The sequence below is a fragment of the Stomoxys calcitrans genome, chromosome 1 (assembly GCF_963082655.1).
Source record: "Stomoxys calcitrans chromosome 1, idStoCalc2.1, whole genome shotgun sequence".
Lineage (NCBI taxonomy): Eukaryota > Metazoa > Arthropoda > Insecta > Diptera > Muscidae > Stomoxys > Stomoxys calcitrans.
In genome coordinates, this window is record NC_081552.1 from 72,294,010 (window position 1) to 72,321,760 (window position 27,751).

Here is a 27,751-nt window from a genome sequence, read left to right on the forward strand (position 1 = left end):
GGATGGACCCCAGGGACTTTGTGCCGAAAATGAGTATAAATTTCCCTAAAATCAATCAATTTAAACAACAAATAGCTTTTATATAATAGGGAGGTGTTTTCGGGTGGGGCAGTTCCACCCTTGTTTTGTTTTGACTGTGAGAGTGCAAAAAAAATTTCGAACGAATCGCATTACACATCTCCGAGATCTGGTGGTTTTGAAAATTTGGGTAATGAGAAGTGCTTTTTAGGGGATGGCACTCAAACATTTGGAGTCAAATATGGATATCAAACTCGTGCTGCACTCCCAAATCTATTTGATGTGAGCCCCATATTGCTATGGTCAGTAAATATGAAATGTTTGGAGGGTGTTTTGAGGCTGGGGCGGCCACTGGCACTTTGCCCTGAAATTTGATATCAAATTCGTTCTTTACTTGAGCTCCATATTGCCATTATCGGATTAATTAAGTTCAGTTTGGGGGGCGCTTTAGGGCGAAGCCTCTAATACTTGGCTCCAAAATTGGATATCAAATTCGTTTTCTATTCTCAAATACCTTTCATTTGAGTCCCATATTGTCATAATGGGTTAATCAACCTATTAGACTTAGTTTTGGAAAGAAAAGCGCAATCTAGGCTTGAACTTAAATTTTAATGTCATATTCGTAACCAATCCCAAATACCTTTCATTTGAGTCCCATATAGACATGGTCGGCTAATATGCCTATTTGGGGATACTTGGGGGTGGGGCGACCTCCCATTACTTGGACCTAATTTTTTATGCCATATTTGTAATCGACTGTGAAATACTTTTCATTTGAGGCCCATACAGACATGAACGTCTGTTTAGAGGAGTTTTTGGGTTAGGGAGGCCCGCTGGGTACTTGGACCCAAATTTTAATGCAATATTCGCTTTCTAGTCTCCAAAACCTTTCATTTGATACCCACACTGTGACTTTCGGTCCACTTTTGAATTTGGATGCTGTTGTTGGGGTAAGGGGGAGGGACCGCCTCCATCCGCTATATAAAAATTATATGTTTATATGTTTCCTTCCAGACAAACTTGCACAATCTGTGAAAAGTTTAAGAAAATCTGTTCAGTCGGTTTTGATTTTACGGAACAAACAAAAAAACCGAGTCCCATATAGTCATGATGGGTCATATACCCATTTAAAGCCTTTTGCAGGGAAGGGGGACCCCCTACACTCCCGAATACCTTTCATTTGGGGCCCATATTGACATGAACGCCCAATCTGTCTGTTTGGGGGAATTTTGGGGTTGGGGCGGCCCGATGGGTACTTAGATTGAATTTTTAACACCATATTCGTATTCTATTTACCAATACCTTTCATTTGATACCCATATTGTCCCTTCTGAAATCAACAAACTATAAAGCCTATTTCTCGTTCCTGACCATATTCGCAATCTACTCCCGAATACCCTTCATTTGAGTCCCACATTGTCATAATCGTCCAAAAAACCTATTTAAGGGGTTTTGGGATTCGGGCGGCCGCCCAATTACTTGGACCCAATTTTTAATCTGAAATTCGATCTCTACTCCTGAATACCTTTCATTTGAGTCCCATATTGTCCCTATCGGTCCACTTTTATTTTTTGGGTTATACGTTTGGGGTAAGGGGGAGGGTCCGCCCCCCTACCGATATCAAAAAATTATATAGCCTATGTTTCCTTCCAGACCAACCTACCCAATCTGTGAAAATGTCAAGCTAATCGGTTCAGCCGTTTACGAGTCTATACGGAACATACAAACAATCCGACAAACAAACAGACATACAATTGCATTAAATTGAATTTGAACTTTCTTTAAAAGATTTAAAAACTTTGCAGAAAATATCAAATCGCAAAGCACAGTTGTGCCATCTTATTTGTCGTATACCGTCAAATACTTCAATATAGGTGAAATCGTCGGGCGATATCGCTATATGGGGATTATATCTAAGCATGGGCCAATGTTTATGATTTTTTATACCCTCCACCATAGGATGGAGGTATACTAATTTCGTCGTTCTGTTTGTAACTCCTCGAAATATTCATCAAAGATCCCATAAAGTACATGTATTCTTGATCGTCATGACATTCTAAGTCGATCTCGCCATGTCCGTCCGTCTGTCTGTCGAAAGCACGCTAACTTTCGAAGGAGTAAACGTATCCGCTTGAAATTTTGCACAAATACTTATTTTTAGTGTGGGTTGGTTGGGATTGTAAATCGGCCATATCCGTCAATGTTTTGAAATAGCTGCCATATAAACCGATCTGGGATCTTGACGCAAATCTTTTCAGATTTGGCTAAAATTTTACATGAAGTGTTTCGTTATGATTTTCAACAACTGTGCCAATTATGGCTCAAATCGGTCCATAACCTGATATAGCTGTCATATAAACCGATCTGGGGTCTTGACTTCTTGAGCCTCCGATTTGGGTGAAATTTTTCGTTTTTACTTCCAATAACTGTGCCAAGTTTGGATTTAATCGGTTCATAACCTAATATAGCAGCCATATAAACCGATCGTGAATCTGGACTTCTTTACCCACTAGAGGACGCAATTCTTATCCGATTTGGCTGAAATTTAGCATGAGTTGTTTTGTTATGGCTTCCAACAACTGTGGTTTAAATCGGACTATAAACTGATATAGCTGCCATGTAAACCGATCTGGGATCTTGACTTCTTGAGCCTCAAGAAGGCCTAATTATTATCCGATTTGGCTAAAATTTTGTACATGACCTCTAACATACGTGTCAAATATGGTCTGAATCGGTCTTTAGCCTGATACAGCTCTCCTATGAAACAATCTCCCTATTTTACTTCTTGAGCCCCTAAAAGGCCCAATTCTTGTTCGATTTGGCTGAAATTTTACACATTTACTTCTACTGTGGTCTCTAACATTCAATTCAATTAGCAAAGCAATAATTTTCCTTTATCCTTTGATTATCGAAAAAGAGATACCGGGAAAGAAATTAACAAATGCGATCAATGGTGGAGGGTATATAAGATTCGGCCCGGCCGAACTTAGCACGCTTTTACTTGTTTTTTGTAAAAGTGTTTTTTCCCCCTAGAAGCCTATAAAGCAAATTTTAGATCGATAGCTTTATTAGAAATATTTTTGTCGCACCTTCCCATGCGGGCGAGACCACTGTGCGCTGGTAATCCAAGATCCCAACCAACTCAGCTACTGGAGTTTACTTTAGGTGCTTAATGGCTAGTGTGCCAAATCCGACCCTGCTGTACCAAACACTGCTTTTACTTGTTTCCTCATATTTTTTCCTGCTCGTTGGGGCCTGTTTTATTTCTTTATGGAAGCTGTTGATGTTTTATATTGTTTTCAAGGCAAATTGACAGTTTCCCACCACAAAAACAAAAAGGCTCTAACTCTTGGATGATGCAAAGCCTCAAAGAATAGTTGGGCATTGGTTGGTTGTTCAATGTTGATGATGATGCTGGTGATGCTGATGACGGCGTTGAATTTAGTGATGATGGTTTGTTACATAGCTCCCAGCATCAAAATCAACCTTAACAACAACAAAACATAAATATGTCAACTGTCAAAAAAGACAAACACGCACACACACAAACACACGGCAACACAAAAAAACGAACATTGAAAATGCCAAATGCCCAGCTCGGAGCAAGATGAAAATAAGAACTATCCATTTGGTTGGCTAAAACAAACCGGGAACAGGACAGATCTCACCATATGACCAACCGACCGACCACATGCTGAGGATTTACTCTTCATCCTCTTCGTCTTACTCAACAAGATTGAGCAAAGAAATCTTGATACTCTGGTCTCAACTCTCAAGCACCACCTCAACCAAATGCCGTGTCTGCTTAAAACCAATTAAAGTTTCCACTATGAAAGGATGTTGGCCATCACCGTCACCAACACCAACTCCAACAGCAACATCACTACCAACGTCATCACTCATTGTGATGAGAAGAAATTTTAATTGAAATGAAAGGTACCACTCACTGGCCACTTGAAAAGGTCGCCATTATGTGTCTGCAGAATCAATCTTGGCTGCGGTAATAACAATAAAACTTAAATGGCCATAAATTAATGGTCTGGTAGCAACAGCAACTTTAATTACGCATTACAGGTAACCACACACAAAAAAAAAAAAAACAAAAAAAACTCAAAATCAAGAAAAACAAATCGAAGGAGGTTCGTATTGAAATTAAAAAGCCTGGGAAAATGTCATCATTAGTAGAAAGCTTGTTAGGACTTGATAACATTGACAGTCTGCTGACATCGAAGTTGTATTGGATAATGAGCTTGTTAACCATGTTATCATTTGATTGATTAACATCCGAGTTGGTTTTATGACAAGTTAATAAACAAGAGAATAATTGAATATGAGCCAAAAAATGCCCCTATACGGCCGATCTGAATCATCCGACAATTTCTCTACACGATTGCATCCAATTGACAGAAATTAAAAGGGCATGGGAGGATGTCAAAACACAAGGCCACAAGCAAAATTTCGGCCAAAAAGACTAAATATTCTGACCCATAGTAGGTGAAGAAGAGACCAGTTTATAAGAAAGCAGAGAAGCAGAAGTTAAAGACTTTTTATTGGAATCCACAGACTCACTTTAATGACACATAACACGATGATTGAATGCCTTCCATCTATCACAACATGATCTACAATTTGGTTTCTCGTTTTTTGATCGGGTGACAGCCATGTGGACGTGTGTATCCTTCGATGTTGGTCGTGTGTATCCTTCGATGTTAACCTCAATTCCGACTGTTGGGCCATAGATATTTTCCTTCCCTATTTTCGCATTAAAATCTCCCAGACCGATTTTAATATCATTGGTCTGTTCGTCCTTGTCTTCCGTCAGGGCATGGGCGCAAATAAGGCTGATGTTGATGAATTTGACCTTTATGCGGATTGTGGCTAACCTTCCATCCAACGAACTAAACCAGGAGACACAGTGTTTTAGTCTGCGACTAACCACAAATCCACAGTCAAATGTATGCCTCGTTTCATAACAGTAACTAAATATAATAAAAGGCGTCACCTCTTGGTGTAGTTATGGAGCCCCTCCCGAACTATCGCACTTCTTGACTGCGATAATGTCTGTCCTTACTGCGATAATGTCTGCCCTGACTGCGATAATGTCTGCCCTGTACTTCTCCAATGCATCCGCGAGTGCGTATACTGCGCCCTCTCTATAAAGAGTCCGGACATTCCAGGTGCAGGACCAGGTCCTTAAAATGTTCAAGGGGGTCATCGACAAAGGGTGTATCCATTTTAATTCTGCTTCTTTTTTTCAAAGTAATCTCCTCAAGTTTTCCGGGTGATGGGCTGCTAACCCGACGCCCAAGCCATCTTTTTATCGTTCTACAGGGGAACTCGTGGCACATTTTACCGCACTTACTTTAACGGCTGTTTAAGATAGTTATCCAGGTGTAACCGCGGGCAGGTTTTTTTTTCACATAACCAACACGCAGGGGATGTCCCCTATGTATGCAGTGCATTACGTTAGCAATTAGGAAAGTTAAGGGTTGGAGGGGGGAAAGAGGGAGTTGTGTTTATTGATATTTGTCTTAAATTTCTGACCGTCAATGTCGGTGGGAAAGACATTAGCCGGAAGTCGATTCCACATACGAATGGTTCGGGCGAAAAATGAATTATCTCGGTAATGCATGGTTCGGTCGACTGGCCAATCAATTACAAACGGGTGTGAGTTCCTGCCAAGTCTTGTATTCGTGGTGAACATCCTAACGTCAGGAATAAGAAGACGAATATCCCTGGAACATACGCCATGAAAATAACGATAGAGCAATACAACGCTACCCACATTCCGACGATGTTCAAGAGAAGCAATAGAGATGGATACCCTACTATCCCCTATCAACACCATCGCTCTCCGTTGAACCCGGTCAAGTAGCTCCAAGGATGATTTTGGAGCTCCTGCCCATATATGAGAGTTATATGCCATCCTCGGCCTGATGAAGGTAGTATAGATATTGAGAAGATCAGAAGAGGTGAAATATTTCTTGCACCGCTTAAGAAAGCCCAAGCACTTGAATGCTTCTTTTGACACTTCTAAGATGTGTTTTGACCAGCGGACATCACATTGTATCTTCATGCCCAGAACATCAAAAGTATATGACTGTTCAATATCTATTGAACTAGAAAATATTTTCAGCCAACAATTCTGACAGGTCCTAAAGCAATGCAAATTTGCCAATAAATATTCCATTGAGGAATAAGAGCAAACTTCTCATTCTCAATGAGTCCGTTCCTTTTTGTAGCCGAGTCCTAACCTCGTGCAGCAGTGCGACACTACCTCTCAATTGTCGGGAAAAGAAATGGGAGCCTCAAGTCCAAATCCTTCTGCTTGCCAGTTCACAGCAGATGTTCTATTGTCCACTCTTCCTCAACGTCCACATAGCGTCTGAAGAAGCGTTTACTTGCCACCTTTAGTCGTATCAGAATGTTTAGCAATCAGACAGAACTCCTCAGCTCTATATTGGGCCACCCAATCATAGCGCTTTCACAACCCTCGATTTGTGGCCATGTGTCATACGTTGCACTTCAAGACTTATCTCGAAGTGAAACCCCTTATCTTGCAAATCACTAGAGTCTTACCCACAGATTCTAGGTTTTCTGGAATATGTAAAGCAGTTTCTAGTTTCACAAGCTCTTCTGCTGTACAATGCCTTAATGCATCTGTTAGTAAGCAATTTATTAATATACTTCCTTACGGTAGTGTCGATGCCTTAAAACTCCAGCTCCTTCATGATAGACGTCGGTTATACATCATTGGAAGGACCTTCAGTGTCAAGAAATGCTTGAAAGCGATAAAACCCTCTATGTAGGTGATTAGATCGTGAAGGGCTGTTTCAGTGCACTCGCCCTTTCTATATGCATGCTGTTGCAGAGATAGGTGATGTCGTAGGATGTTTGCCCCAACCTCTCTAAAGAAAAAACTAAAATCGTTCGCATTCGTGTGGCAAGTGCTTTTGGAGTGAATGAAATGACCTTCATGTCCCTCCATCCCACAGGTATGTATATACGAGATGCTGGTACAAGCAGTCTGTCGGACACAGCTTTTAATTCAACCGGTGATACATCAACAGGCCTGGCGACTTAAAGGAACCGAAACTTTTTATCGCCCATGGATTTTTTGACTCAGACACAATTTGCCCAATAACTTCCGACGAATGCGTATCAGTGACAACCTTTTCTGGCCCCACGTTGTCCGTTGGAGTGTTTCCCAGAAAATGTGCATCAACGGGTGGTGAGGAAACACTAACTAAACATGGTCCATACATTCTCTGACTTCTGAATATATACCACCGTAATAGGTCTCGAGGAAAGGATCTTCCTTAGCCTAGAGGCGTCAAATGCCAGCATTTGTTCTGAGCCTTTTTCAGCTCGCCCCTATAATTTCTTAGCTCAACCTTATAGACGTCCCACCCGCGTGGTGCCCTTTTGGTTTTCGCCCTGTTGAAGAGTTTTCTGCAACCTCTGCTTAGACCAAACAGTTTTGGGGTCCATCAAGGAGGTCGCTGTTTGCTCCTTGGTTTGGCTCTAGGACATGCTGACACAAGCGAGTCATTCAGGGCCTTAGTCTATGTGCTCCGCAGTTTCGCTTCTTTTTCAGGTCTGGAAGGGATAGTCGTGCAGAATGTGCACCGAAATTTATTTCAATCCGTCTTTCTTCTGTTTGGCCGGGGACCACTTCGGCAGTATTTTCTACAAGGCTTAAAATAATATAACGATGATCAGGGAATCTGTGATCATCCATCACTTCCCAGTAGCATATTCTTCTGCTTATATTTTCCGACACAAAGGTGACATCTAGTTCCTCCTGCCTGTTTCCGATAAAAAAAGGACGGATTATTCCCCTTTTTACAAATCGCCAGATTGCAACTTTCAATATATTCGATAAGCAGTTCACCCTTTTCGTTTATATCCAAACTTTCCCATAGGTGGTGATGTCTGTTAGAATCACTTTCTACAATGAGGCTCGTTTTCTCAGCAGAAGCGACTTCAACCAGCAACTTAAGGTTTGAAGGCAGCATCTCCGAATCCTGTGCCATACAAAGGGAAGCCAGCCCGTAATGAGACTTATTTATTTCAAAGCTGGCTACTATGGAATCTTCAGTGCTTAGCAACGGAAGAAGAAAAACATTTAGACTACTCTTTGCAAGAATATATATTTGGGTCTCCCATTCCCCGTTCCCTTGAGTAGTTTAAATACAGGTATTCTTAGTCCACGAACTATTCCTCCACACACCCATGGTGACCTTCTGAGTCCGCCAGGAGTTCATCCTCACAAGATTCGTTCGATCTTGTCGTGATGAGATTCCTTACGTAACCAGGGGCAGGTGAGAAAGCAATGGAACAACTCTCCTTCAGCACACTGGATACTTGCGTTGCGGACGATTCCTCTTTAGATTCTTCACTAGCTGCTGCTGTCTAAGTACCTGGTGAGTTCCGTCCGTTCCCGCCGGCACACACCTTGAGCGCAATCCAAATGCATGACCCACCCACACAGGGCTTGTCGAGTTTCGTTTTGTCGCCTTCTCCTCCTGTTTTGATCGTGATAGGTGGAATTTCAGCCTCCTGCAATCCGCCAGACTTTAGAAATGCGGTAGTTTCTCAGAAAAGTGTTCAGGAACAACTGCAGAGTCGTCTCCTGATTCTCCTACTCTACCGCTTCTTTAGACCTTCAACTTGTGGAATTCGAAGCATACAACCCCTTCAGTCATTTTGAGGTCTGCAAGACAACTGGAGTTTAGTACAACTGGAGTTTAGTCTCCGATTGTCGTCAGCCCCATCCAATGTACCAATCTTCCAGTTGGTGGTTGAAAGATTGGGATTACAGTCTCCTAGTCTCCCAAGTAGGAATTCAAGATCTGAGGGAATCCTTGGCATACAAGCATGTGCCATTGGTCGAGAAGGAATATCTTCCTAAATTCATGAGCGCAATGATAGATCCCCCTAATGCTGGCGACATTTTTAAGGTACTATACCAAATAAAAACTTCTCTCTAAAAGAGATGTCGCACTGGGGCGCGCCGCTTCCTCAGCTATAAAAAGGAGGTCCCCTATCATTGAGCTTAAATTTGAAACGGACATCACTCATTGATATGAGAGGGGTATGCCCCTATTCCTTAATGGAATGTTTAGGGCAAATTTGCATGTGCAAGTTAAGCAAAACCAGTTGAAGCTTTTAGGGGATCAAGAAGTCAAACCATTGAATCGATTTCTATGGGTCACTATCTATTTATACCCTGCACCACCACTGTGGTACAGGATATTATAGATTTGTGCATTTGTTTGCAACGCTAACAAGGAGAAGAGCTAGACCCATCGATAAGTATACGGATCGGCTTAGAATCATTTTCTGATTCGATTTAACTATGTCCATCTGTCTGTCTCTCTGTCTGTCCATGTATTCTTGTAATCAAGGTACAGGTCGCATTTGATGTCCGATTTTCACAAAATATTACATAAGTGCCTTTTTTGGTCCAAGGACGAACGCTATTGACTTTAAAAAATTTTTGAAAAAATCGGTCCAGATTTAGATATAGCTCCCATATATATCTTTCATCCGATATGCCCTTTTAAAGCTGTAGGAGCCGCAATTTTGGTGCGATCTGTACCAAATTTGTCATGAAATGTTTTGTGTGACTTCCCAATATGTGTGCAGAATTTCATCTAAATCGGTTCAGATTTTGATATAACTCCCATATATAACTTTAGTCCGATTTGACCTATAAAGGCTGTAGAAAGCACAATTTTGGGCCGAGCTTTACAAAATTTGGCATGGGTCGTTTTATTCAACTTCCTCATATGTGTGCAAAATTTCATCATAATCGGTCCAGATTTAGATATAGCTCCCATGTATATCTTCCATCCGATATGCCCTTTTAAAGCTGTAGAAGCCACGATTTTGGTCCGATCTTTACAAAATTTGGCATGGGTCGTTTAATTCAATTTCCTCATATGTGCAAAGGTTCATAAAAATCGGTCCAGATTTAGATATAGCTCCCATGTATATCTTTCATCCGATATGCCCTTTTAAAGCTGTAGAAGCCACAATTTTGGTCCGATCTCTACAAAATTTTTCATGGGATGGTTTAATTGACATCCCAATACGTGTGCAAAATTTCATCAAAATCGATTTAGATAAAACTCCCATATATATCTTTTATGCGTTTCGACTTTTAAGGCTGTAAAAGCCACAATTTTCGTACCATCGTAAGAAAATCGTACAAGGTCCTATTCGATATTTCAATAGGTATGCCAAAATAAAGTCTGACTAGATTTGGATATAAGTGCTATCCATTGAAAGTATTACGTATACTCGGTGGTGTAGGGTATTATATAGTCGGCTCTGCCCGACTTTTGCCTTTCCTTACTGTTACAGAGATTAAGGTGTACTTCAGCTACAAAATGTTTAACCATGAGGAACATCATGAGTCTTTTAAATTGTCGGGGAGTTGATATAGGGAATTGGAATGGTAGGGGATTCTGAACATATGTCGGCGGCATTTAGAAAGCGTGTAAGAGGTAGGAAGTGTACTTTATAAATGTACCAAATTTTAGCCGAATCGATTAGAAAATGGCAACAGTATCTACTTATGGTTCCTGGTATGGGTTTGGGAGATGATAATTTTATTTTAATAATCTATTCAATTCAGTCCTCGTTTCTTCAAAAAAAAAACACATCTCAGATTTTCATTATAGTTTGAAATACTGCCTTTTGATATTTCTGATCTCGATCCGTACAACTACGTTTGAAAACGAGGTGCCCATCTTTCAGCACCCAGAGACTGCACCTTTTCATAGCTGCAGCATTATTTGCCATCTTTCTTGTATTGTCGTTTCTAAAGAAGACCATATGTTATATGAATGGCTTCTTATTTTGTCCCATGGCACAATATATTGTGGGAGCAGCCACCGCAAGCACCACCAACGTACGTCACTATTGCAATTGAAGTTGCAAAAAAGGCAACTTTGTATGTTTACCAGGCCAATATACTGGACCTGAATGATGGTCAGAAATGTTTGCCCAAAGAGTGTGTGGCCATGAAGACAATTAGAAAAAACCACAACTGTTGCGCCTACCTATTTGCCATTTCATGGCTGTGTGCCATCATGGGTTTCTTGTTATGTGCATGGTTACATTGGTGAACATCGCAGCTATCGGTGGTGAGCAATGGTCAGTGAATTGCATCTGTGACAAAATAGAAGCATAAAAACTGAAGTTCAATCGGGAAGGTGTGTACTGGATCATCTATAAATTAGTTTTTCCTTAGATCTCTTTATAAACCAAATGCAATATGTGTCTTATGTACAATATCCCTATGTTGCACAGTGGGAGAAAATTAACAAAAACTAGTAAAAAATATGTCGTGTGTGAATGGTCATGGTTAGAGCTGAGGTGTTAGCGAGTTCGTGTGCAAATTTTAAAGGTCCCTAAAGTTGGTCATCTCTGTATTTCGAAAATTTGTTGGTCTGCCAATTCTTTATTTAAGGTCCGATTTCGCTGGACCACTTATTGCGAGGATATTAGACTTTTAATGTTTTTTTTTTTTTTTTTTTTTTTTGCAATTTTGACTGCAACCTGCTTCGTTTTTTATAATTTATGAAAGCATTAATGGCTTGATTTTCGTTTGTATGCATTCGTGACAAAATGTACAACGACTTTGCCTCAAAAATGTCCACTTTTGATAATTGATTTAAAAGTAATACAGTTTGGAAGTCAAAAAACTGTGAAAAAAGTGTATTTTTTGCACTTTTTGGCCAAAAAAAGTAAAAAAAAATTGCTTTAATGCCATAATTTTTTCTTTTCTTTTTTTTTTGTGAAGGGGACATATTGTGGATGCGTCATAATAACCGGTGCTATATGTATTTCAAAATAGGCATTTTTATACTCTCCACTATAGGATGGGGGTATACTAATCTCGTCATTCTGTTTGTAACTTCTCGAAATATGCGTCTAAGACCCCATAAAGTATATATATTCTTGATCGTCATGTCATTTTAAGTCGATCTGGCCATGTCCGTCCGTCCGTCTGTCTGTCGAAAGCACACTGACTTTCGAAGGAGTAACGCTAGCCGCTTGAAATTTTGCATCTACACTTATTAGTGTTTTGTGGGATTGTAAATGGGCTATATCGGTCCACGTTTAGATATAGCTGCCATATAAACCGATCTGGGATCTCGACTTCTTGAGCCGCTAGAGGGCACAATTCTTATCCGATTTGGCTGAAATTTTGCATGAGGTATTTTATTACGACTTCCAACAACTGTGCTGAGTATGGTTCAAATCGGTATATAACCTGATATAGCTGCCATATAAACCGATCTTGGGTCTGGACTTCTTGAGCCTCTTCAGGGAGCAATTCTTGTCCGATTTGGCTGAAATATTGCATGAGGTGTTTTGTTATGACTTCCAACAATTGTGGTAAGTATGGTTCAAATCGGCCCATAGCCTAATATAGCTGCCATATAAAGCGATCTGGGGTCTTGACTTCTTGAGCCAGTAAAGTGCGCAATTATAACTTGATATTGTTCTAATAACATAGCAATTCTTTTCTTTTATCCTTTGTTTGCCTTAAAAGAGATACCGTGGCAAGAGCTCGACAAATGCGATCCATGGTGGAGGGTATATAAGATTCGGCCCGGCCTAACTTTGCACGCTTTTACTTTTTATTAAACAATTGGAAAAACCCCTCGAGTTCGCAAACTCCAAACCCCAGATTCCCCATTCAGACTAATGTTTCTTATATCCACCACCATTGGATAGGAATATATTCAGTTAGTCATTCCATTTGTAGCACATCGAAATAACCATATCTGACCCTATATATATATATATACAGGGTGGCTGATGAAAGCCGCTACCAAAAAAAAATGTAATAACTTTTTTTCTATTTAATAATAATAATTTAATAATTAATTTAATTAATTAATTAATTAATTTAATTAATAATAATTTAATAATTAATTTAATAATTTAATTTAACATGAATAAAAGAAAAATGTATTCCATACACCGAAAAAAAAATGTAGCAATATTCATCATTGTAGCAATATTCATCAGCCACCCTGTATATATATATATATATATATATATATTTCTGATCGACCGATTAGGGTCTTAATGCCACTATAGCCGCAATTATTGACCGATTTCGCTGAAATTTTAAATACTGAGTTGATTAGAGCCTCCCTATTTCCGACTCAAATATGGTTTAGATTGGTTTTTATTCAGATATAGCTATCAGATAGACCTATCTGCCGATTAAGGGTCTTAATCCCATAAAAATCAAATTTGTTGCCCGATTTCACTGAAACTTCCGCTTGTATAAGAGTTCTCGGAACCTGAATCAAATAAGATCCAGAGCGGATGGTGGATAAAAGAGGATAGTTAATTTATCCATGGTGGTGGGTACAAAGTTCGCCAAAGTCGAACTTAAGTCGGTTTGTTTTACTTCATATGTCCCCCAAATCCATGGAAAAAAAATAGTTTTGCGTCTAACAATATTTGTGGCCTGCACAGCAAATTTACTTCAAAATTGCCGATCTGAAAACAATCTTTGCTCAAAGTGCAATTTTGCTAATACCTCAGCTTTAACCACTCCACATTTCAAAGAGATATCTCAACCCGTTCGCACATGACATACTTTTACTAGCTTTTCTCGATTTTCTCCCACTGTGTGTTGGTGAGTATAAATATTAACTGCCAAAACCACTATCGTTTTATACCACCAGATTTTATACCAGATTTGCATATAGCCCCATATAAACTGATCTCCTGATTTGACTTCCTGAGCACCTGAAAGCCGCTACTGTTATCCGAAGTGTTTTGTTAAGACTTCCAAAAACTGTGTCAAGTATGGTCCAAATCGGACAATAATCTGATATAGCTCCCGCATAAACGGATCCCCTGATTTGATATCTTGAGCCCTGAAATTTTGCACTGAGTGTTTTGTATTGACTTTCAACAGCTGTGCCGAGTCCGGTCCAAATCGTAAAATAACCGTACGAAGTGTTTTGTTAAGACTTCCAACAACTGTGCCAAGTACGATCCAACCTGATGCAGCTCGGTGCATAACCTTATTTAGCTCCCATATAAACCAATCTCCCGACTAATCGTCTACGGCCCCTAGGAACTTTTATTTGTGCCTGATTGTCAGAAACTTGGTACCCAAAATGTACATATGTCTTCAGCTGAGTTCATTTGTGGAAATTTTTTGCCGAATCCATGGTGGTGGGATTCGGTCCGGCCGAACCTCACACATTCTTACTGGTTTGTGTAAATTTGAACCAGAATACCTGGTGGTGGGTTCCCCAGATTTGGCCCGGCCGAACTTAGCACGTTCTTACTTGTTGTCACTTGATTCTTTTGTCAATTCATCAAAATCAGTTTTCCTTTATAAAATCAGCTGATTTGATTATTTGACAAACAAATCGTCTAACAAAAATTCTGTGATTTTGGCAGTAAGTTTATAACAAAATGTCGAGTTTTTATGGCCTTTAGATTTTTATGTTTTTTTATACCCACCACCAAAGGATGGGGGTATATTCATTTTGTCATTCCGTTTGCATCACACCGAAATATCCATTTCCAACCCTATAAAGTATATATATTCTTGATCAGCGTAAAAATCTAAGACCATCTAGCCATGTCCGTCCGTCTGTCCGTCTGTCTGTTGAAATCACGCTACAGTCTTTAAAAATAGAGATATTGAGCTGAAACTTTGCACAGATTCGTTTTTGTCCATAAGCAGGTTAAGTTCGAAGATGGGCTATATCGGACTATATCTTGATATAGCCCCCATATAGACCGATCGGCCGATTTAGGGTCTTAGGCCCATAAAAGCTACATTTATTATCCGATATTGCTGAAATTTGGGAAAGTAGGTTGTGTTAGACCCCTCGACATCCTTCGTTATTTTGGCCCAGATCGGTCCAGATTTGGATATAGCTGCCATATAGACCGATCCTCCGATTTAGGGTCTTGGGCCCATAAAAGCCACATTTATTATCCGATTTTGCTGAAATTTTGGACAGTGAGTTGTGTTAGGCCCTCCGGCAGTCTTTGTTAATTTGACCCAGATCGGTTCAGATTTGGACATAGCTGCCATATAGACCGATCCTCCGATTTAGGGTCTTGGGCCCATAAAAGCCACATTTATTATCCGATTTTGCAGAAATTTGGGACAGTGAGTTGTGTTAGCACCTCCGACATCCATCATCAATTTGGCCCAGATCGGTCCAGATTTGGATATAGCTGCCATATAGACCGATCTCCCGATTTAGGGTCTTGGGCCCATAAAAGCCACATTTATTATCCGATTTTGCTGAAATTTTAGACAGTGAGTTGTGTTAGACTCTTCGTCATTCTTCGTCAATTTGGCCCAGATCGGTCTAGATTTGGATATAGATGCCATATAGACCGATCCTCCGATTTAGGGCCTTAGGCCTATAAAAGCCACATTTATTACCCGATTTTGCTGAAATTTGTGACAGTGAGTTGTCTTAGGCCCTTCGACATCTTTCTTTAATTTGGCCTAGATCGGTTCAGATTTGCATATAGCTTCCATAAAGACCGATGTCTCGATTTAAGTTTTTGGCCCCACAAAAGCCGCATTTATTGTCCGATTTCACCAAAATTTGGGACAGTGAGTTGTGTTAGACTCTTCGACATTTTCCCGCAACTTGGCCCAAATCGGTCCTGATTTGGATATAGCTGCCATATAGACTGATATCTCGATTTATAGTCTTGGCCCTATAAAAGGCGCATTTATAATCCGGTTTCACTGAAATTTGACACAGCGACTTATGTTAGGCTTTTCGACATCCGTGTCGTATATGGTTCAGATCGGTTTATTTTTAGATATAGCTAGTAAAAAGACCAATACTTTGCTATACACAATTGAACAATGACTTGTACTTATTAGTATTTGGCCCAAATCGGAACATATTTCGATATAACTACTATGGGACATAAGGTATGCAATTTTCACCGGATTTTGATGAAAAGTGGTTTACATATATACCAAGTTCGGCCCGGCCGAACTTAACGCCTTTTTAGTTGTTTTTTATTTTGTTCCTTCTCTACAAATGTTTTTCTATTTGCATAGTTTTTAACCTAATGACTGGCCCCAAAAAAAGAAACACTCCAAGCACCATGATTTTCAACTCTCGAACATATTTGTGGGTGTCACTGATAGTTGTGGTATTTACATTGCCATTGATTATTACCACCAGGAAAGTCCAAACGTGATGCTTGTTACCAGAATTAATTCAATACGATGGCGTTGGCAAACACCCGCCGGAAAAATCACCAAAACTTCCAAATGATGAGCGTGATTTTTCAAAGCACTCTAAGAGAAAAGCACAAAACTCCCTAAGTTGTGCTGGCTCTAAGGCTGTGGTGTGATGGCACTATGTTGTTTTTTTTTTTTTGCGCCATTCTAATGTCTTGTTAGGAAATTTATAACTTGTTACCGGTTACCGGTGCTGGGCTTATTTGCACTTCTTTCCGCTTCAAGTGGCAATACTTGTTTGTTTAGCATAACTGCTGCAAAAAAGAAGACACTTTTCTGCAGGCCAACAAGGCATACATACCATACTAGAGCTGTTCTAGTCGTCGTCATCGTAGCCTTTGGAGCGTGTACGAGTTTATGTGCGATCTCGTCTCGTATGCGTAACTGCAAATGGCAAATAATAGATTTTGTTTGGTTGGATTTTTTTTTTTTTTTTTGCTCATTTTGCAACTTGTTCAACAAGTTGTTATAGCGGTTTATTTTTCGTTATAAATGCATACATTTGTCTTGGGCAAACAAACAAACAAACAGCATGCTGGTCTGCTCACCATAGTCATGGGATAGGAGGATAAGCATAGGAAATCCACTGGAAATTGAATAAATGGCCTAGGGATGGGCTGAGATGTATAAAAAATAGGAGAAATTTAAGAAGTTTGCCTTAAGTTTTTGGCTATTTGTTGGAATGTTTTGAATGGGAGAGAGTCCTGTTTTTGTTTTTGTGTGGGGAACATTTGTCTTGCAATTACATTCGGTTATGATTTTTGGTTTTTTCACCGATTTCAAATGAATTATTAACTTGGTTCTTAATTATTTAAATAATTAATACAACTTATACGCACGAGAGGACCATTAATTACTATTACGAGTACTTATACGCCATGGGGGCTATGTACATGGATGTTGGTAAAACACAAATAGACTCGAATATGTCAAACCTTAGAACACCCATCATTATAACTGGTGCCAGCTTTCAGATTCCTTGCAAATAGCCCTATGTGTCCCGCATTTGTCAAGTCCATTGACGCCAATCCTCTGGCCTTTGCCTTTGTTGACCACAGAACGCGTGGTCAACACCAATAATGTCCTTGATTTCTCCGTGCTGGCTGTTATTCTCATTTGCGTTAACTGTGCCACATCACACATTCTTTGATCGGCCAAATTCCCCCCTGCAATGCCTGTGTTGTGGTCATGCAAACGAAAGCAGAACTCGATTTGTGATTATTCAATGTAGGCAACCAGCTCCATTCTCCTGCCTAGTTTCAATTCACCCATGTAGGACCAAACCAAACAGATAGCCATAGAAGAGTTTCATCAGTCCAAGACTGTGTCGCTGACATCAGGGTCACGCACTCGTCTTTAAATGTGATGTGATGTCTCAGACTCGTTTCAGAAAATCAACATTAGGGCAGTTTGTTTTAAACTCAACACTCAAATCAAAGATTGCCAAGTTTGTGTTGAGAACGCTGTCCATGACATTCTATGTGCAAGTTTTGTGTATGTGTAACTAACGAAGGATGTAATAATCCAGGAACCAAACGTCTCATGTTAGATAATTCTGGACAAAGTCTGAACTCTTCCGACGATATCTCTTCGAGTTTACTCTGAATTCTGAGCGAGCCCATTTCGTATGGGCCTTTCGCAAAGAATTCTGAGCTGTGTCTGATCTGCGATTTGTGTGTTGTTTTTCTTTTGTTTGTTATGCGATGCCCAATATTTGTTGGACCGTAAGGGATTGTTGTTCCGATAGTTCGGAACGAATTCTGAATCATCGAAGGATTTTGGTTTTCTTTTTTGTGTACTTGTTGTGCAGTCTGTACTATTTGTTGTACCGTACCGCTAGTAGAAGAAGACTAATTTTATTGTGTTCTCTTCATTTTGTGTTTGGGAGATGGTTTTTATGCAAGGGTTTTGCTCAAAAAAATTTATTTTTTATAGTTTACTTTTATGTGGGAGCTCTGAAGGTGTAGAGATATGCCTTTTTTCCAGCCGCGGCGCAAAATTTTGAAGCTCTTTTTCATAAAAATTACTAGCTGGACGGGGCCCGCTCGGCTGGGCCTTCTTTCACTCTTTTATTTCATTTAAGCCCTATACTGTCACGTCAAGAAACAAGTCCTGTTTGGGAGTGCTGGAACAGCCTTTCAGATATTTCACTCCAATGTGGATATTATATTGGTGCTCTACTCCCACATACCTTTCATTTGAGCCTGATATTGCGATGGTCGGTAAATATGTCCGGTGAGGGGGTCTCAAATACCTTTCATCTGAGTCCCATATTGTCGTTATTGGTTTATATTTCAATTGGCTGGCTTGGAGGTAGGACAGCCTCCCCACCTCCGCTCAAATCACCCCACCCATATCCGAGATCTTGCGTTTTTGTAAATTAGGTAAGGGGAGGGTCCGCCCATTAAAGTTTAGATGTAAGATCTTCTTCATTCTCTTGGTTTGGGTGGTGGATGGGAGTAGCCAAACGCTTTGCCACGAAAGTGGATATCGGATTCATACTGTACTCCCAAAAACCACACATGGCCGGTTTGAAAGGAGGAGTTTAGGGGGGCGAACCCTGAAGTAATGCCAGCATCGTGCTAGAGCACAATTTTGTTTGAGCCCCATAATGTCATGCATTTTGAAGATGGCGATCAAGATTTTCAGCGCTACGGGTTTCGTTCAGATTCACACTAACTTTTTTTGTATTGGTTACCTGCATTCAAAACCATATTTCGATGCTACCACTTGGGATAACACATTTTTAATATCCGCAGGTCCTCCTGTGTTTATCCCAATTTGAGGCTTAACATTGTACTTTACTAGCAAAGACCTTCATATATTATTTTTGATTCCGTTGTTTTGTGTAGGATGGTAGAAGGGGGTATTGTTTTCTGACACGTCCTTTTATTTGACTACAATATATCCTGGGTCATCCTACATGACAGGTTGGCGTTCTTTTTATTGGGAGGAGAGGGTCGGTCAAATCGGTTGCCAAAATTTGGGACAGTGAGTTGTGTTAGGCCACTCGACTTCTTACTATAATTCGGCCCTGATCGGTCCAGATTTGGATATAGCTCTCATATAACCAATCTCTCGATTTCAGGTCTTGCGTCCGTAAAAGGCGCATTTACTGCCCGATGTCGCCGAAATTTGGGACAGTGAGTTATGTTAGGCCCTTCGACATCCTTCGTCAATTTGGCTCAGATCGGTCCAGATTTGGATATAGCTGCCATATAGACCAATCTCTCGATTTAAGGTTTTGGGTGCATAAAAGGCGCATTTATTGCCCGATGTCGCCGAAATTTGGGACAGTGAGTTAAGTTAAGCCCCTCAACATGTTTCTTCAATTTGACCTAGATCGGACAAAATTTGCATATTGCTGCCATATTTGCTGATCTCTGATTTAAGGTTTTTGGCTTATAAAAAGCGCATTTATTGTCCGATGTCGCCGAAATTTGACACAGTGAGTTGTGTTAGGCTCTTCGACATTTTTCTGAAACTTGGTCCAAATCGGTCCAGATTTAGATATAGCTGCCATTTAGACCCATATTTCGATTTAAAGTCTTGGCCCCATAAAAGGTGCATTTATAATCCGATTTCACTGAATTTTGACACAGTGACTTATGTTAGGCTTTTCGACATCCGTGTCGTATATGGTTCAGATGGGTTAATTTTTAGATATAGCTACCAATATTTTGTTGTACACATTAGTATTTGGTCCAAATCGAAACATATTTCGATAAGGTATGCATTTTTCACCGGATTTTGACGAAAGTTGGTTTACGTACATACCGGAGGTGGTGGGTACCCAAAGTTTGGCCCGGCCGAACTTAACGCCATGTTCAATTTGTTCGTCGCAGTTATGACATTTAATTTTCTTTGATATTACTCACCATCGGCCAGAAGCCGCTGTGTTATAAACTTACCTAAGACACATTCAAAGTACTAGTGTGCGATATTCCGCATGTGGTTTTTCTTTCTTTCTAAATGCGGTAATTTATGACAAACATATCATTAAAAATAAAAGTATAATCGCCTCTGCATCTATTTTTCGCTTTTGTTTTTGCTGCAGCATATTCACTGAGCCAATGTAGGAATATCAACAAAAATCAACTTCTGTTGTAAACCATGCCATGCCAGGCGTCATACCGATCTACCTACCTATCTAGCTACCCTAAATTATACAGCTGCTTAGTGCTAGAACACTAGAGAAAAATTTGCATGAGGCTATTGGCAAACACTCACTACGCTAATCTATGTGGGGAGGAGGAGGGTCAGCATTCGTAGGAATATTTAAGAACTTTATTGATATGGCTAGCAATAACGTATGCTTAGGCTATTGCAGAAAATAGTTTTCGATTTTCAGGCCTTTTTGGTTGTTCTCTTCATCGCTTTTGTGGACTTATGTGCATTTTCTAGGCTAATTTAATGGAAAAGCGCTGGCATAGTTGAGGTATATAAAATTGAGAATCATCGTGTAATTGGAATTAATAAAAGTAATGGGCAACACCATTACTTGGGGAGGCAGCAATCATAATGGTTATGAACAAATAAGCGATTGTCGGTTTTTGTTTTTTTTTTTTTTATAAGGAAAGGAGAACGTTTGAATTGTAGGTAAGAAAAACTATTGAAAAATGTTGCATGACTTCTAAAAATATCAATTTTGGTTATAGTTGGAATTCCGAGAGAATCATTTAAAGTGCTACGTAGTAATCTTTCAATCGCCTTTACAATACTTTTGAGGGAAGCTATAGTTCTTTTAATAGTTAACATCTCTTTAGGCAGATACATATAGGTATAAGTGTAATCAAGAGAGTGTTTTAAGTTTTTTGTAGGGGCCTTTTAAAATATTCGAAGTTCTATATAAAATTAAAATTTATTTTGAGTCTATTTGCATTTTTTAATAAACATTTTTTTATTTCTTCTTGTACAGGTATGCATTTTTGTACTTCTGGTAAGCATTCAACTACAGGATCCTTAAACATGTAAAGACTTATTATATGGGCCAAAAACTTATTTTCTAGGCCATTCAATCTTTTGAATAATTTTTGTAGTATGGATATCAGAAACCCTAACATAATGTCGCATAACAAAATTTGGCTACATCTCACATTGGATAGGAATCTACGTCCGATAAAAAATGATTTTAATTTAAAATGTTGTGAGAAATTATAGCGAGATCGAAAGATAAGATTTTTAAGGGCTTTTAGCTTTTTTGCAAAAACTTCTCCCCAAAGAGGTGCCGCATAGCAGGACGTTGTTAGGACTCTGCTATAACAAGGAGTTCCCTTATTATTAAGGTTATACTTGAATCGGACAGCACCCATTCCTAAATGGCCTTTTTTCCCTTTCATAAAGCAAATTCATTCATGATCCTGGCATTTTACTACCCCTGGATGGGGAGACACCTATTTTCTGTCTGATGCAATAAATACAACAGGGTGTATTGGATATTTCATCTTCGATCCTTGTATAAATATGATAATGTCTGAAAATTTAATGCATTTTTTTACCATACCGCTAAGATAGATTACCTGCTTTATTCACCAAATCTAATGCTATCTGAAAGTTTTTCTAAAAGACCGCCAAGATACGTAAGTGTATTTCGTGCCGATAACAAACAAGGTAACTCAAACTGCCCTAATCTGAAAATTATCCTTTTTGCCTTTTCTGTTTATATGAGAAACGGTATTCAGGTCATTAAGTTACATTCCCATCATAACCTCTAGGATTCTAGTTGCAGTGGTTTTCAAAGCCCATGACTCGGTTCAGATTCAGCACGTGTGCCACGAATGCTGTTACGAGACATGATTATCATAACTATATCAAGTCCATGACCCTAGGCCTAAAAACTTCCTTAGAGCACGAATTGAATGCGAAAAAATAGTCTTGTTATTCCTATATTTCCCATTTTGGCTCGAGTTCCATTTGATATCTAGGTAGAGGAACACTCTAAACCTTGGTAGAAACCGCGAAACCGCTATCCGCTTTACTCGGAGACCTCTCACTTCAGGCCTCTACAGTAGTGCAGAAATTAAAGAACGGTATTCAATTATAAATCTAGGTCTTCTCCTGGCAATTTCCTCATTACCACAAATACGGAATGCCTATTAGAGATGTGCACGTAAGTGAATTTTCACTCACAAGAAAAAAATTTTATTCACACACGACTTTTTTGTGTCGACTCACGTTCACGCAAGTTCACGAGACAAAAATTCTACTCACGCACGACAAGGGATCCGGAGCGGTTACCTTTTCTTCGCTCCGGTTTGCTCTACACTCTGATCCCACTCCTTTACTTTCAAAATGACTATTTAATTTTATACCCACTACCGAAGGATGGGGGGATATTAATTTTGTCATTCCGTTTGCAACATATCGAAATATTCATTTAGATATGTAACCATATAGTATATATATATATATACTTGATCGTCGTAAAACTCTAAGACGATCTAGCCATGTCCGTCCATCTGTCTGTTGAAATCACGCTACAGTCTTTAAAAATAGAGATATTAAGCTGTGACTTTGCGCAGATTCTTTTTTTTTGGCCGTAGGCAGGTTGAGTTCGAAGATGGGCTATATCGGCCTATATCTTGATATAGCCCACAAAAGCCATATATATTAACCGATTTTGCCAATTTGAATTGTGGTACACCCAGTGAATTGTGGTACACCCTTCGACATCCTCTTTCAGTCTAGATTTGGATGCAGCTGCCATATAGACCGATCTCTCGATTTATGGTCTTGGACCCACAAAAGGCGCGTTTTTTGTTCGATTTACCAAAAATTTGGGACAGTGAGTTGTGTTAGGCCCTTCGACATCCTTCTTTAATTTGGTTCAGATCGTTCCATAAATGACAAATTTATTGTCCGATTTCGCTCAAGTTTTGGACAGTGAGTCCATAATTTGTTTGGCCTATATCGGTCCAGATTTGGTTATAGGTGCCTGATATGGACCATTTTCGGTTCGGATAAGGGGATCCTTAGTTCAACTAGCGGCTTAAAATGTCAACGAAATCGGATTGGTCTATATGGCAGCTTTATCTTAATATGATCCGGTTTTGCTCGTTCAAGTACTTAATCTGCGTATAGACGAAATACAAATCATTAACTCAATATTTAAAATTTTGATAGCTGTAGCGTGGTTACAACAGACGGACAGACACACAGACTTCGTTAAATCTTTTTAGAATTTAACGACGAATGTATATCGATTTGTTGCAAAAGGAATCACTAAATGAAAATACCTCCTTTCCTATGGTGGTGGGTATAAAAACCCATGAAGTTTGTTGCTTGATCGTTTTTAGTTTCACCTATAAAAAGAATTTGACAAATGTCATCAATGGTGGATGGTATACCAGCTTCGGCCCTTGTTCTTACTTTTTTTTTATCAACCCACACGCAGGGGATGTCTCCCATGAATGCAGTGCAATGCGTTGGCTAATGGAAATTGAAGGATGGGAAAAACATTAGCCGAAAGTCAATTCCACATACGAACGGTTCGGGCGAAATAATGTCTGGTATGTCTAGAATTTCTGACAAACTTCCTCACGTCAAGAATAAGAAGACGAATATCAGACGAACACATACCAGGAAAGTAACGACAGAACAGCGCCAAACAACCCACATTGCGACTATGTTCAAGGGAAGCAATAGAGTTCGATACTCTAATGTTCCCAAATCCACGCAATTGCTCTCCTCTATACACGGTCCAGTAGCTCCAGGCATGATTTTGAAGCTCCAGCCCATACATGTGAGTTGTACTCCATTTTCGGCCTTATGAAAGTGGTAAGGATGTTAAGAAGGAGTGAAGTAATTCTTACACCGTATAAGGAAGCGTAAGCACTTGAATGCTTCTTTCGACCCTAAAAATACATGTTTAGCTCAACGGACATGGCTTTGTATTGTATATCATGACCAGAACATCAGGAGCTTCTGATTGCTCAACATCTATACCATTGATAGACAAGGATGATCGTCATGGGTCAGCGAATCGTTTGTGTGACAACAAACAGCACTGAGTCTTGCGTGCATTAAAATCTACTCGATTCATTCGATCCTACTCAGAAATGGGCAGCAAATCCTGGCATCATTCATAACCCGCCTCTTGTCTTCAATCTCTCGGGCTATGGTCGAGTGAGTACTAATGAGTACGAATGACAGAGATTACTGTCATCCGCAAATAAGTAGATCGTATTCGACGTCTGACTCAATAGATCGTTGATGAAAACGAGAAAAAAGAGAAGGAGAAAGGACAGAGCCCTGGGGTACAGCTGCGGTCAATTTATGCTCATTGAATGAGAACCCATCTATAACGACTCGTATAGTGCGATCTCTGAGAAAGTTTGAAATAAATCGAACGAAGTAGAGGTTTGCCGCTGGATGTTCGTAAAAAGCACAAGCTAATTTCCACACTCATTTTCATAGAGCCCAATTATGTTAGCCACTTTCTGACCATATAATGGTATAAGATGGGGTAGATGCATTAACTCTGGTTTGCCCCCGGTTTTAAATAATCTTAAATAGCTATTAGAACTACTTATGTGGCAAGCCATTGCTAATGACGGTATCGATATTAGCGATTGATTCTAAAGTATCTTGTTCGCTCCTATTATCTGATTTCCACAGATACAAAAATAATGACGATTAGCAAGCTTGCAGTAATCCATATGACCATATCTGAATGACCCCACAATTTTCTCCCAAAAATCTTTTTGTTTTTTTTTTTTTTTGAGATTTCAAGAAAACTCTCAACTTAGATTTGAAAGTTTTGTTTTTTTTTAATTTTTTTTCTTTTTGTAAACTCCTAAGGAAACTTCAAGGCCATTAATATAGCACTGATAGGTGCCCCCCTTAACTCTAAAAATCTTTGACCATTAATAGCCTCAGACAACATTTGCTGCACTACACACAGAAAAATAAAGGCCCAGTCTAAGAGTTCTTTTCAATAATGAACAATTGCTGCATTGTTATCGTAGTGTGTTTTTATATTTTTTCTCTTCTTTTTTTTTGCATTGCTGCCATTTGCAGTAAGACAAAAGAAAAAGGTAGTTTTGAAGGTAAACACCCACTTTTGTGTTTTTGCTTCACTCAACTCATTTGTTTGGGGGTGATACGAATAAAGAATAGAAATAAAAGCGGACACAAAGCAAATCATATCACCAACATGCCATACTACAATGCCATAAAAAGAAAGACTTCGAAAAAAGAACTTATTTTTAGTGCAGCTGCCAAAGCTTGGAAAGAGATATCAAATGGCCATAGCCAAGACAAAAAAAAAAAAACTGAAAACTAACATCATCGCCTCCAATGGTCGAAATTTGGGCACCACCATTACCACCTCCACCACTTCTACCCAGTGAGTCTGCAAATCGGGCCAGCTGATGTTAGGGAATGCAAATTCTTGATGCCCTTGTATTGCGTTTTTCTGTTTTGTTTAGAAGACAATATGAAATGCTTTAACTTTCTGTTGTTGTTGTTGTTTTGGTTTTTGTCATTGTTCTTTGGCCTTTCTAGATTTCTAGATATCATATGACTCGCCTTAGCTCTTGGCTTTAGAATGTTGGCTTCATTTTGGGCTTGACCAGCAATATCATCATAGTCATCATAAGACCTTTGGAAGGGCGTAGGCTTTGGAAATTTGTGAAGGAAATAAAAAACAATTTTTCAATTTAATGATCTTCCCATAGTGGTTGGTGTATGTTGCTCTCTCTGGTTTTCCTTTTCCATTTGCAAAGAAAATCTCCGATCATTGAGCCCGTCTCCAAAGAGAAACAAACAAAATTTTTTTAATTATTTTAGCGAAAATTTTACTTTTTAGTTGTTCCATATTTATCCTGCTATTGATGTTTAAACAGATTACAAACATGCACATGTTTTTTTAATAATCTCAATTTTAGAAGAGTTTGAATGCCTAGCTCCGGAAAAGGTTGGCCCATCAATCACTTTAGAAACGTACGTAGTACGAAACAATTTTTAAGTACTTAGTTTAATTTTGTTCTTGTATAAATTAAAATTAGTCTACCCAATATGGCCAATATTGGACAGCAAACGACCTACAATAAGAAGTATCTAAGCAAAATGTCATGCGGATAGCCTCATTCATTCAGGCGGTATAGTGATTTCGTCTACCTGTTGAACGGACGGGCGGATATTGCAAGATTGAGTTCGAATATTCCGACGATTGAGAATATTTATTATAAGTATTTCGAGGTGTTACAAACGAAATGACGAAATTTGTGGAAAAATGCACCTTAATGTTCCGCACTCCCTAGTTCTGAGCCCAGTAACGAGATTCTGAAGTCCGTTTCTCGGACAAAGGCCCTCGATCCACTGGCGGCCCAAAATAACCTCTCGTGTGGCATTGTCGTTGGTGATAACCAGGGACTCCCGCGTGGTTGTGGCATTAACATTCTAATGCCCTTAGAAGTACATTTAGTGTGGGCTCCCTTTACACCCACGATGTAATCCGAAATTTAGGATAACAAGTAAAAGCGTGCTAAGTTCGGCCAAACCGAATCTTATATACCCTCCACCATGGATCGCATTGGTCGAGTTCTTTTTCCGGCATTTCTTCTTAGGCAAATAAATTAAATTAAATTATATGTTGGAGACCGTCGTACAAAATTTCAGACAAATCGGATAATAATTGCGACCTCTAGAGGCTCAAGAAGTCAAGATCCCAGATCGGTTTATATGGCAGCTATATAAGGTTGTGAACCGATTTGAATCATACTTGCACAGTTGTTGGATATCATAACAAAATACTTCGTGCAAAATTCATTCAAATCGGATAAGAATTGCGCACTCTAGAGGCTCAAGAAGTCAAGTCCCAAGATCGGTTTATATGGCAGCTATATGAGGTTATGGACCGATTTGAATCAAACTTGCACAGTTGTTGGATATCATAACAAAACACGTCGGATAAGAATTGCGCACTCTAAAGGCTCAAGAAGTCAAGACCCAAGATCGGTTTATATGGCAGCTATATCAAAACATGGACCGATATGGCACATTTACAATACAAACCGACCTACACTAATAAGAAGTATTTGTGCAAAATTTCAAGCAGCTAGCTTTACTCCATCGGAAGTAAGCATGCTTTCGACAGACACAGGACGGACATGGCTAGATCGACATAAAATATCGCGACGATCAAAAATATATATATACTTTATGGGGTCTCAGACTAATATTTCGAGTAGTTACAAACAGAATGACGAAATTAGTATACCCCCCATCCCATGGTGGAGGGTATAAAAATGAAAATTGGAATAAGTGCAGCAGTCTACTCTTTAACACCTTTCATTTGGTACTCGTAGATCCCATAGATCCTTCCAAAGTTCAATTTTGATTATTTGTTGGTACATATGCGTAATCTACTCGCCAATGCCTTTTGGCGAATTTGATCCCCCTATTGCCTAGGTTGGGTATCATCCCCATTCTTTAGTGGTGGGTATA

General features: G+C 39.4%; 1 protein-coding gene across 2 annotated transcripts in view; it reads left to right on the forward strand.

The window, feature by feature from the left end:
- The window catches only part of LOC106090085 (uncharacterized), a 503,676-nt gene that overhangs the window by 441,360 nt on the left and 34,565 nt on the right, over positions 1-27,751 (forward strand). Inside the window, exon 6 of one of the 2 annotated variants that reach the window (XM_059363736.1) lies at positions 21,222-21,283. The exons of the other annotated variant lie outside the window; for it this stretch is intronic. Within the exon in view, the coding sequence (XP_059219719.1) occupies positions 21,222-21,277 (56 nt within the window). The 3' untranslated portion in view covers positions 21,278-21,283. Of the gene's footprint in view, positions 1-21,221; positions 21,284-27,751 lie in introns of those variants that run through there. 2 annotated transcript variants of the gene reach the window in all.